Raw genomic sequence first — 12,887 nt, 5'->3', positions numbered from 1 at the left:
GCTGCATCAGAGCCGAAACAACACAGTTCTGAATTGGTTTCATATCGGCCGTCGGATAAAAAAAAGGTTGATGCCGATATGTCCCAAAATGCCAAATATCTGCCCCGATAATCGGCTCTGACAATGTTTGGTCTCTCTCCTGCAGTCTGCTGATTGGTGGAAAGAATCATCACTTCCTGTGTGACAGCAGAATAAAGGCACAACCCATAACCCTGACATGTTCAAACCTCTGGTCCACTTCCTGTAGAGCACTTCCTGTTTATTTGGAAAATGGTATACGTCATATGAATGGATATGATCTATGTACATATTCTAGTTTTCTTAGCAAAGTTAGCATCTTTTTTTTTTAGTTTTCCATAGCAGTCCCTCCAGAATAGGGCTGAACGATTTTAAGAAAAGATTGAATTGCGATTTTTCTGACAGATATTGTGATTTCACTTCAATTCACGATTTTCTTCAAATCAAGCTTTGGGATACTCACATGTAGGGCTGAACGATTTTAGGAAAAGATCTAATTTTTCTGGCAGATATTGCAATTCACGATTTTTTAATCATCAATAGTGATGATAAAAAATCTGTTTTCATCAACTTCTACTCCTAAACAGAGGCTTTGTGTTGTTGACCTGCTTACCAGCACTTTTAACATATAGATTGTATACAAATTTATAAAACAGAATGTGTATAATACTTGACACAACAGATCCTGAGTCAGTCAGGAGCGCTGCAAAAAATTGCTGCTTTGGGGATCTCAAAATTGCATCGTCTAAAATTGCGATTTGGATCTAAAAACGAGAAATTGTTCAGCCCTACTCCAGAACTTGGCAGCAGTTGCCTCCTAAACACCATCCGCCACATTTCCGTACAATTACATGATTGGTCGAGAATCACATTTTTCCCTTGAGGAGATGTGGACACATGTTTAGTACTCTGATTTTTTTAATACTTTTTTAAAATAAACGTTCATAAATCATTTCAGGCCCAAAAACCTGTTTTCACACACAACAAATCCACTTTTTAGCACAAAGAAGACGAACAGAAAATGCTTCAACCTTTACAAAAAGGAGAACACCCCAAAAAGAAAGTTTAACTCACTTTGACCATTTTTAAATTCATCCTCATTTTTTAGGACTTATATAATCAATTTAAGTCGGTTTCTGTCAGAGTGAAAGGTGTGAAACAAAAGTCTCCTTCAGATAATGTGGATGTTCTGGTGTTTCCTCTTGGCTCAGCTGGACTGTTGTTTAATCCAACAGTCAGACTTTATCAACTGAATTTAAAAAGGATAACTAATGACGACCTCCATCAAAGCTAAAGATCAGCCTCATCTGACTCCGTGTTTCATGGATTTCTCATAAATCAAACCATCCTGAAGGAGTTCAAACCTCTGGGATGGATGAGGAATCGCTTGGTGTTGCATCAGGTGAAAGAATGATCCTCTGTTTGTCGCTCAGATCAATAACAACAGATTGATCATACTGCAGCTCAGTGTATATGAAGGCTTTCTGTGGTTATAACATGATGAAGGAGCTGAACCGTCGCCTGATGGAAACTGAAACAGACCCCAGACGCTCTGAGCCAGATTAGAAACCAGAGACACACATCTGGAGTTCAGATCCTCAGCTTATTATCGTCGGTCTCTTCACGTCCGTAAATCAGCTCTGTCCTTTTCCTGGATCTCTGGAGCGTCCACTCTGTCGTCCTGATCCCCATCCCCTCCCTCCTCCTCCTCCTCCTCCTCCTCCTTTCTTCCTCTTGTGTCCCGTCCTCTGTCCGGCCTCCTCCTTGAGAGACTCGGCCCACAGGAGGTCATAGCGGCCCGGAGGCTGGTACCCGGGCTCGCTGCAGTCCAGCGGCTCTCTGGAGAGCAGGATCCAGATAGCGGGCACGTTCCTGCTGACGGTGAGGCTGTCGAGGCCGGCGGCGGGCTCCAGCGGCTCCCACACCTCCACCACGGTGCTGTACAGCAGCTTGGTGAGCTGGTGGAGCCCCTTCACGCGCCGCTTCACGATCTCAGCGCACGTGATGGCTTTGGAGACGCCTTTCCCCGTGGCGGTGAAGATGAGGTGTTTGCAGAGCGGCTGGGCGGCTGCTTCCTGTTCCTCCACAGCTTCGCCTCCTTCGTCATCCTCTCCGCCCTCGGCTGGTCGGGGTTTGGCCTCCATGCGACTCAGAGCGTAGCGCAGCAGGTTGCGGATCTTGCTGCCATCTTTGACGCGGACCTCCGGGGTGTCAGGGGGGAGGCTGGGGAACGGACAGACGGACGGCTGCTCCTCTGTCCGAGCTTTACTGTAGTTCTCCATCTGCAGACAAACAGGACGACGATGAAACGATCAAAAACGTCTAAGTAGGAGTCGGACTTCAACCAGCTTTTGGATTACTGTGAAACTCCCACACTGTAACCTTCAATTCATACAATACAGCCCTCTCTTTATCAAACTTTTCCTCAGTTGTTTAAAAGTTTGTGTTTTAATTGACAGATATTCTTATTCTTACGTTGCACAGGTTGTTTACATTTCATTTCCTTTAGTCGTCTATTTTTCTCTTGATAAACAGATGTGTAGGAGGGAGGAATCAGTTCTTGGGGTTAATTTGTGACACTATTTCATGTCATGTTTGTCTTGTAACCGCTTCTGGAAGCTCTGAATTTCCCTCTGGATAAATAAAGAATCTATCTTTCATTTTGAAGCTGCTGGCTTCAAACCACATAATAAACAGAGGTGTTTAATATTTTATTTGAAAACTTAGAGGTAAGAACTACAAATTTGGGATTCTTACTTTATAGTCTAAACATATTAATCACCACCAAAACCTTATTTTCAGTGCCTTTAATCAACCTCCACAGTCATCAGCTTCTAGAGGAGACGTTTTAGAAATAAATGATAATTCAAATAATTAAAAAATAGAATAATTGTAAATCATTTATAACAACAACAGCCCCAAATGTCTCCTCTTTGCCACAGAGCCGCTTTGAGAAGAGGAGAAGTTGAACTCCATTCAAATATTGCACACTTTTACTATAAAGCACTTTATCTTTGCTTAGTTACAAAAAAATAAGCTAAATAAAAACACTACGGGTATCTCTGGACAATTTCCAGAAATTCGGGGAGAAAATAAAGTCATTTACTGTTTTACTGTATGTGCATCTCTAGTTTTTCTCGTCAACAATCCACAGTAACGTGTGGCACAGTCCGCCGTGAAGTCAACTCAGGACCCTGATAAAATGCACAATAACTCAAAAACTGAAGCATATCGAGCACTGGAAGTGAGCCGAATTGATCCAAGACTTTTACTGATTAAAATAAATATTTTGGACCGACTGTGATGTGAGTGTCCACTCATCAGTGACGTGAAAATGTTTAATTCGTGATATTTTAAACGAGAACTGGTGCGATAGCTTCTCTGGATAACACACGGGTTTTACAGCTTAAGGAGAGCATGACGAAGAATTGAGCTCAAAATATACATTAAATTAAACTTCATCTTCAAAGATTATTCACTTATACGATCAGAAACTTTATCTAGCTCATTTTATTTGCGCTTAACTGGAAACACTCGCAGTTAGCTGAGTTAGCTCGTTCGGCTAAGCTACAGGCTAACAGTGCTGGTTAATGTTTACAGAAGCCTGCTGCATGATCCAACGGGATATCTGAGACTAAACCATGATTTATCTCTTTTTATCTCTATTTATTAATCAGAACCCCTGAAGGTTTTCACGCTTACCTGGTGTGTGAGTTAGGAAACTATAAAACTCCACATGTTGACTTCTACTGCAGCACGTTACCTCAGCCGTATGACGATGAAAACTGTCGCGAACCTGACATCGGCCTGAAATGTGGTTAGAGATTGTGGAAACCGTTTCCGCCAGTAAACAACAACTAAAAATTAATAAAGTAAAAGAAGACAAAGAAAAAGGGGGAAAAAGACAGTTGAAACACAATTATATTGTAAAAGTCATTATAATGTGAAACTTAGTCATTACTGTAAAAATAACATCTAGGTTTATGTTTTGTTTTTTTTTGCACTTTTTGACTTTTTTTACTTGCAGAAATAAGCTTCTATAAATAGAAATTCTATATATATATATATATATATATATATATATATATATATATATATATATATATATATATATATATATATATATATATATATACATATATATACATATACACACACACACACACACACACACACACACACACACATATATATATATATATATATATATATATATATATATATATATATATACACACACACACACATATATATATATATATATATGTAGATAAAGTTGACAAAACAAAATGCTGTTTATCAAGTTACAACCACAGTCAGAAATCATTAATGAATATAAATATCTGTGATGTCATCCATTTGTTATTGATTCAAAGTACTGAGGCCCATCATGAACAGTGGCCAAATCGTAGATGCTGAACTCAAAGTAGCTTTGATCGGGTCAGGATAAGATGAAGAGGCTGGGCTTTCGCCTCTTTGCAGTCGACTTCAGTGTGCACACCTGTCAGTCAAATCAGCCATGCCCTTATATGGGCAAAACTCTTCAGCGAGTTGTGTTCACTTTGAATTGATAGAGAAATGAGCCATTCAGACCCAAACTGATTTCTGTAACAGTCTGTCAACGTGTTTAATTTGACTGAAAAGAATCTGCTTTTCTGACTGGGTGTGAATGTGGTTTCCTGTGTTTCTGCAGCCAGCCTCTAGTGGACGCTTGAGGAACTGCAGTTTTTTAGCACTCCCACATACATACAGACACCCTGTAGCTGTCTGCAAAGAGGGTAAAGACAGGGTTAAAGTGCACGATATGGCAAAGAGAGCTTATCCACAGCAGGTCTGATAAGGTGCTGTTTTGTCTGTATTTTTTATCCCTCTCTTTGAGACCGGAGAAGTGAATCAAAAAGTGTATTTAACTCCACAGATTAGGAAGATAGGGTAATTTGTAATTTAAATGCTCAGATTTGATCTTTGCTGAATTTTTGCATCAGATTGTGAAAGGTGAAAGAAAGACTCTTTTCTGTGGTTTACACAGACTAAGTAATTCCCTCATGAGCTCTTTTTTCACACACCACAGGTTTACCTCAAGCATGTCCTCTGTTAAATGACGTAGAGCAATTTAACCCCCACAGTCACCTTCAGCGGGGTGTAACTGAAAGCAGACTGTGCTTTTTGTCTGGCTCATTCTGAAACTCTTCCTGGCAGGTTTCACCCCTGGCATCGGACACAGTATAAGTCCTCCCTGTTGAGTTTGTCGTGTTTCTTTAAGTGTTAAAACATGTTTCCTGTGCGCTCACATTTTCAGCTGAAATTCGCTGGAAGTCTGAACCACAGAAATCTGGCTCTGCTTTCCTTGTTTCTTGGCCCTGATTGTTCCATTAAACTCAGAGTAAATGGTCCAAAGATCAAACTAAGCAGAACCATGCCGAGATTGGCCTTTTATCATGCCTTTCCTTAATAAGCAGACATGATCCTTTGGGCTGACCGAATGTTTTTTTTTTAGAAACAGTACATCTGGAGTCAGATCGAGATCGATCAGGGCCCAGTTGTGGGAAAAGAGCTTATGTTTCTGTTGAAGTCCTCTCTTCTCCTCTAGTCCCCTTCTGCTTTCTGGGAGTCTGTGAACACCTCTGAGCTACAGAAGAAAGCCCAGCAGAGACTGCTTGTGTCTTTCTACAGGTTCACCACCGAGAGCATCCTGGTGTCCTGTCTGTGTGTGTGGTCCACCAGCTGCACAGTGGCTCAGAGGACGTTACTACAAAGGATCATCAACACGGCTAAAACCATCACCGACTGCCCTCTCCTCACGCTGGAAGAACTGCACCATCCCCGGTCTATCACCACAAGGACAAACCGGTTCAGAGACAGTTTCTACCCAACAGCAGTAAGGGTCCTGAACAAAGGCTGAAATCACTTCCTCATGTGTCGTCATATACTTACAATATTACAATAACCTCATGTCATTAATGCACCTGAACATGGCAGCTATTTTCACTTTACACTGTTTGCACTGACTGAAGGGCTTTTGCAATTTCATTGCAGTTGTTGCAATGACACATAAAGTTCTATTCTATTCTATTCTGTTCTATTCTATTCTATTCTATTCTATTCTATTCTATTCTGTTCTATTCTATTCTATTCTATTCTGTTCTATTCTGTTCTATTCTATTCTATTCTATTCTATTCTTTATCCCTGTGCTTACCCTGTGTGAACTCCTCCACCTGCAATACCAGGCTGCTGCACCAACTGACACCAGCTGTAAACTGTCAGTAGCTATGTTTACATACAGTCAATATTAACATTGTAGTAAGTACGGAAATACTGAAACATTCGGAAAAGGAGGAACCCAGGGGGAGTTTCGGTTTTTAAAAAACAGAATATCAGAATATTCCTTTTTGTTTTTTACTTTTTTCAGTTAGCATGAGTACTATTAACTCCAAAACACCTGAAGCTCAGTAACTTCCTTCATGTCCTAAAATTTTTGAACTCTTTGCATCTGTTTGACGACTCAAAATTAATAAGTATTAAAGGCGTCAACTCTTTTCTCATTACATTTATTTCCAAAGCTGCAACTCAACCTAAATTTCTCCCAGACATTGGTACTAACTCAAATAATCCACACATGAAAAGAAATCACAACGTTCAGCTCCATAAATAATGATTGTGGTGAATTAAGTACGATAACACAGGAAAAAAGTGTTGAACACGCTAACTGAGACTCATCTAATACTTAGTGGAGAAGCCTTTGTTTGCAATGACAGCTTCCAGAAGCTTCTTGTATGTTTGAACTAATGGCCCACACTGCTCAGGTGTGATTTTGGCCCATTCCTCTGCACAGATTGTCTTTAAATCTGGAATATTCTTTGGTGCCCTCTGGTGAACCCTTTTCTTTACTTCTTTCCACAAATGTTCAGTTGGATTGAAGTCAGGTGATTGACTAGGCCGTTCTAACAGAGTGATTTTCTTTTTCTGAAACCATTTGAGAGTCAACTTTGCCGTGTGCTTTGGATTGTTGTCCTGCTGGAAGGTCCAGCCACGTCTCATCTTCATCATCCTGGTGGATGGCAGCAGATTCAGATCAAGAATTTCCCCATACATGGCTCCATTCATTGCTCCGTCAGTTATATGAAGTTTGCCAACACCATGAGATGAGAAACAACCCCATGCCATGATGCTTCACCTCCAAACTTCACTGTTGGTGTAGTGTTTTTTGGCTGATGTACCATTTCTCCTCCAAACATGGTCTGTAGTATGACAGCCCAAAAGTTCAGTTTTGGTCTCATCTGACCAGACAACGTTCTCCCAGTATTCTACAGGCTTGTCAAGATGCTGTTTAGCAAACTTTAAACCAGCTTCAACATGCCTTTTCTTCAGGAATGGAGTCTTGTGGGCTGAGCGTCCATAGAGGCCATGGTGGTGGAGTGCATTGCCTATTGTTTTCTCTGTAACAATTGTACCTGCTGCCTCCAAGTCTTTCTGGAGCACTTTCAGGGTGGCCCTTGGCTGGTTGAGTCCTCTTCTGACTTTCTCTCTGACTCCCTGGTCAGAAATCTTCAAGGAGCTCCTGTGCGTGGCCTGTTGATGGTAAGGTGGTGCTTCTTCCACTTGTGAATAATGGTCTCAACGGTGCTGACTGGAATATTCAGGTGCTTTGATATAAGTCTGTAACCAGTTCCATTCTGATGCTGAGCAACAATCAGGTTGTGAATGTCTTCAGAGAGCTCTTTGCCTTTACCCATCATGAGGTGTGTGCTATTTAACTGCTTGGTGAAAAAAACACCTTTTTTATAGGACCATCAATTTGCTCTAGCCCAGCTGATGTTGGTTTGCACTAATTGGAAGTTCAAGTAATAATTACTGACAGATTTCAGGTGGTATGGAGCATTTCCTGTCCAAAGTATTCAGCCTTTCCATGGTGTGTTCAATACTTTTTTCCTGTGTTATCGAACTTAATTCACCATAATCATTATTTATGGACCTGAACGTTGTGATTTCTTTTCATGTGTGGATTATTTGAGTTAATACAAATGTCTGGGAGAAATTTTGTTTTGGAGAAATCTAAAATAAATCCTGTGGATGCTAAGCAGAGAAAGAGACGTCACAATGTTTAAATTTCTCTTCGGTGAGACCCACATGAGCTGAGTTACTTCATCCTTTTTTCCTGAATTTCCAGAGATTTTTTGGCCGGCCCTCTCTCCCAGCCTGTGGCTCGTGCTCTATAAACTTTTCTTCTGAATTTCCTCAGAATCCCTCTGAATGTTTTCTTTGCCACTAACGCCTTGTCAGTGAGATGAAAACCGCTCCTTTCACAGGGAGTGAGTTGTCAGAATAATCAACAAATGGAGGACAGAAACCAAAATACAGGGGGAATAGTTGCACAGGGCAGGAAGCCACAAAACTTCCAAATGAAGTGGGAGGGAAAACCTTATCTGCCTCCTCCTCCTCTTCATCCTCACCCTGCAGAAATAAAGCTGCAGATGCCTGCATGTCAGCTGGACCCGTGTTTGGATGCAGCAGCAGATCTGTAAGTGACCCTGCATGTTTCTTACCTTATAGAAGCAGACTGAGCTCACATAGATTCACATGCATGCAGAGATTGAAGGATCTGTGGTAGCTTGTCATCTCAGTCAAAAGCAGAAGTGTCCTTGCAGTTGTTCAGCTTTGTGTGGATGTGAATGAATGAGGAAAGCTGGTCCTGATGGTCCCTGACTGACTGGAGCATCCTCTGCCAAAGCTGCTGTACGCACTGACAGTCCAAACAGGCTCCAGCTGCTGCAGGATGCTGCATCGCTAACACTTGGAGCAGTTTATCGCCTTAATGCACGAGTTTTCATGCAGCTACATCCAGCTGTGTCCCCTTCATTTCCTTCCCTCACTCTCTGGTTGTATCTGCTGTTTTTGTGTTGCCGTAACTTTTATTAAAAGACTTTTTGCCAGACAGAAAATCTCTATTAAGAATTACAAGAGCTACAACTTTGGAGTCACTCCCTGCACAGAGAAATGTTCACAGTGTTTTTTTTTTGTTTTTTTTAATTGGACGAGAGAAAAGTTAACTTGATCCAGATTTTTGATGAAACGATGAAATGCAATTTCCTCTACATCAAAAATCACTCTCACGCTCCTGACTGGTTGAGAATTTGGCAGTGCGTTTTCTTACAGGTTTTTTAAAAAACAGCATCACAGTTAAAGCCCCCTTTACTGGTTAGTTTGAGACTAGATTTAGGACACGGTCACACTGGCCAATCGTGCCGTGCCTAAGCACGCTTCAGCCCTAAAGCACGTTTGGAATGGCCAGTGTGACCGCAACTGTGCCGTGCTCAAGCACGATTCCCTTCCGTGCTTCGGCACGCTTCGAAGAGGTGGGCTTTGGCACGGTTTACTTCATGCACGAGCACAAGCACGCGGACAGCGCGTGCAATCCATTATGTATAATCACCGCGAGCGCATCTCTCACAATCATTTTAAACAAAGCGGGGGTGTTGGAGGGCTGTGTTGGGCGAAAACGACTTAATATAAGTCCAAAAGTCTCTAAAGTTGTAGCAGTGCTCTCTGTGTCTCATTGTGCTGACTCTGATGAGATCGTGCTTCATGTAAACAGATGCTTCACAATGACGAAGGCGGGCTGTGCGCGTCTGTGATACCCGCTACAGTCTGGTTCATATTGAGGTAGTGTGACCGCCAGCCGTACCCTCCAGCTGGGGAACAGCCCTGCAGGGGGGCAATCGTGCTTAAGCACGGCACGTTTTGGATGGCCGGTGTGACCGCGTCCTTAAAGATCTTACATGTTATACAACCAAAGGCATAAAGTGATACTCCAGGATGGAACAAGTTGGGTCCTATCACAAGGTTTAGGGCAGAAATTACCCCTACAGCAGTGTTTTTGTGCAGCAGAAGCCCAGAGCGCTCGCACCAAACACCCCCTCCCTGCTCCTCTGCAGGTTTCCTCTGCACTCAGACGGGGCCATATTTTACTGACCAAAAACACAAATAAACGGACTCCCACTGAAAAACTCTGATATGGGTCTGCATTCACGCTTTATTTAGAGAATTTTCAGCGCGTTACTTTCACACAAAAACACCGTTAAATAAGGCTCTAGTTCTCAGTGTCGTAAAACGGTGCTACCTCCGCTGCAGAGCCACAGCTGGCTAAGAGGCGCTCGCCGCTTAGTGTATCAGTCCGCGCACGCGGCGTGCCAGATATAAACAAACACAGGTAGTCTGCCAGGACAAAGAGACACAATGAGAACTAGAGTCTTATTTAGCGGTGTTTTTGTGTGAAAGTAACGCGCTGAAAATTCTCTAAATAAAGCGTGAATACAGACCCATATCAATCATCTTTTCCACTACCACAGGATGTGTCTTTCCACATAATTGTTTAGGAATTTAGAAGCAGCTCATCGCACCAGTTGAGATTAAATAACTTGTTGCCAGCTGAAAGATAATCGCCCATGCAGTAATTACCCAGCAAGAGGCTTGTACCTTTTTGCTTTGTTAAATTCAGGTGCCAACTGTTTTTAGGCCAGGCAGTTTGAAAATATTTGATCAATTTGTTTTGAAATGTTTTTCTCGATACACTTTTGTATTTGCTGCTTTAACAATGTATACTTCCATGTTGTGAGACCAATTAAGGAGTATCTTATCTTATTTCTGTATTTATCTTAAGCCCGTACAAAGCTGTGCAGATTTAAAGTTTTAAGTTGTTCCATCTGTTTCTGTATATCCTTGACACTTCATTGTCTCTCACTAAAAGCTCTCGGAGCTATAAACCTAATGGGGTGTTATGGTGAAATGCAGCTGGTTTTTCTCCTCCAAAAAAAGGCAGAGTGTTTGTTTGAAACATGACGGATCAATCAACCTTTGAAGAACCCAAAATTCCTCTTCTTCTATCAAGCAAAACTGTTGGTGTTTAGACGTTCTTTAATTATGGATAAAAGAAGCAGGCTGACCAAACAGTCTGCTCTGTTCAGTGCAGCTTCACCTAATCTGGTGAGACACTGAAACAACTGCCAACAAACTGTGTGATGTTGTGAAAGGAAAGGGAAGTTCGTTAGTGCTTTTAAATGATGAAATAAACAATATAAAAGCTAAAACGAAACATCACTTTTCTGAATTAATCACATATTTTCTGTTTACGTGCTTTTACATCAACTCAAACCGCTGTTTCTGTTCATATTTTCACAATACCAGATGAAATACGTAATCATAAACAGTTTTTATTTCTATTTTGGAAAGCATTTAGTAACCCCCCTTTAAAAGTATCATAACCCCTCTTTAGGAGCCACTGGACTGTTTGGTAAACATTTTCCTGCTGGCTGTATGGTCCTAATCTCTTACGGACTTTGGTCTAATTCAGAGTCACTGGCCCTCATTTATCAAACATCCATGTGGACTGTGAGAGATTTTCACGGCAAAACTAAAAACTGTAGAATTGCTCCAGAGGAAAGTGAATTAAACTTTAGCCTGTGAAACAGAATAAAATCTAAACAGTTAAACAAGCAGGGGCGTAGCTACAACTAGGCAAACACAGGCAGTTGCCTGGGGCCCCAAGATTCCCAGGGGCCCCCAAAGCCTCTCTTGAAAACTGATTCATGAAGTTCTCTTCAACTGAAAGCATTTCTTTTTTCTAAATCTTACTTCACATGCTTAAAAATCCATCAAAGTCTTAATCTGTAATGATGGTTTTGGCTCCTCCCCCTCCCTTCTTATTCAATGGGCTATTCCATGTTACAACACATCTGAACATTTGATTCAGGAAGAAAGTGGTAAAAACACTTTTTACCATTTTTTTCTTATTTTCAACCAAGTGTGAAATAAAACCAATGTTGCTCTGAGATCTGAGAGAAACATATCAGACTTTTAGGATTTTAAGGACTTTATCTAGCCCAGGAAACAGGATCATTTTCTCTAAATCAAACTTTTGGAGTTGGTGATAAACATTATTGTATAAATCTCTTTTTTGGAAACATAACTCACTGGACAGGGGGTCAAATAAAAATACATTCACTTTAAAATAATAGGACCAAAAAGTATGGTAACTGTAAATATCACCTCTTTCAGTAGATTTTTTTCCAGTTTGATGTTGTGCTTGACATTTACATATTTTTTCTTTACTAAATTATTTTTTCAATATTTACCTATTGTAATGTTTTTCACTTCATCCTTTCTTGTTTGTTCCTGTTACTCTGTAAATTCCCCACTGTGGGACAAATAAGCTGTCAATGGACCATAAAAGATTTCAAATCCAGGACAAAGTGGACTAAATGATGGATTCACTTTTTTCTAAATCAAACTAAAGTACAGAACTTGAGGAAATGCATTTAGTTGTGTTAAGTTAGCATGTACAAGATTAGCACTGTCTCATGCCTTGATTCTGGGAAAGAGACAGTGGACCCAGGGAAGGCCAGTCTAGCTCTGAGGAAGAGGAGTTACAAGGACATGGAGGGCCCCATTGACTGGGTTTGCCTTGGTCCCTAAAACCACTAAATACGCCCCTTTTAACAATATTTGTTAACATCTCACAACATATCACACAATGTTTAAATGATCAATGTATGACTCTGGTTTACCTGTGCACAGTTGCACCTAGGCATCGCACTTATGGGCAAAGCTGCTTGTGACATAAAATTTGTTTGGATTTAGTCAGAAAATTCTTCCAATCCAAACTATTTTTCAGCAAAACAGACCTGATTTTCTGACAAACAAGCATTCTTTCAATGAGGTGGGCTCCCCTGAAGGTGGCGTAGGCCCGGTAAGAGCTCTGCTCTTTCTACTGTATTAAGACATTTGCATTAAAAAAAAAAACTAAACCAGTACAATTATTCTCCTTACGAGCAATTCAGACATCAATTTTATCTGTATGTAACTTGAAATAAGA

At 41.0% G+C, this 12,887-nt stretch overlaps 1 protein-coding gene across 1 annotated transcript; it reads right to left on the bottom strand.

The window, feature by feature from the left end:
* Window positions 1-924: 924 nt before the first annotated feature.
* On the bottom strand, window positions 925-3,840 carry rpp25l (ribonuclease P/MRP 25 subunit-like). Its single transcript, XM_074683800.1, has 2 exons — window positions 3,721-3,840; window positions 925-2,300 (listed from the first exon to the last, which is right to left on the bottom strand). The coding sequence occupies exon 2, from the start codon at window positions 2,298-2,300 to the stop codon at window positions 1,653-1,655; it is 648 nt and encodes a 215-aa protein (XP_074539901.1). The 5' UTR covers window positions 3,721-3,840; the 3' UTR covers window positions 925-1,652.
* Window positions 3,841-12,887: the final 9,047 nt, after the last annotated feature.

The sequence above is a fragment of the Halichoeres trimaculatus genome, unplaced genomic scaffold (assembly GCF_033239565.1).
Source record: "Halichoeres trimaculatus isolate MK-OKI-2021-1 unplaced genomic scaffold, fHalTri1.1 fHalTri1_scaffold_12, whole genome shotgun sequence".
Classification (NCBI taxonomy): domain Eukaryota; kingdom Metazoa; phylum Chordata; class Actinopteri; order Labriformes; family Labridae; genus Halichoeres; species Halichoeres trimaculatus.
This window is presented reverse-complemented; position numbering and strand designations above follow the sequence as displayed.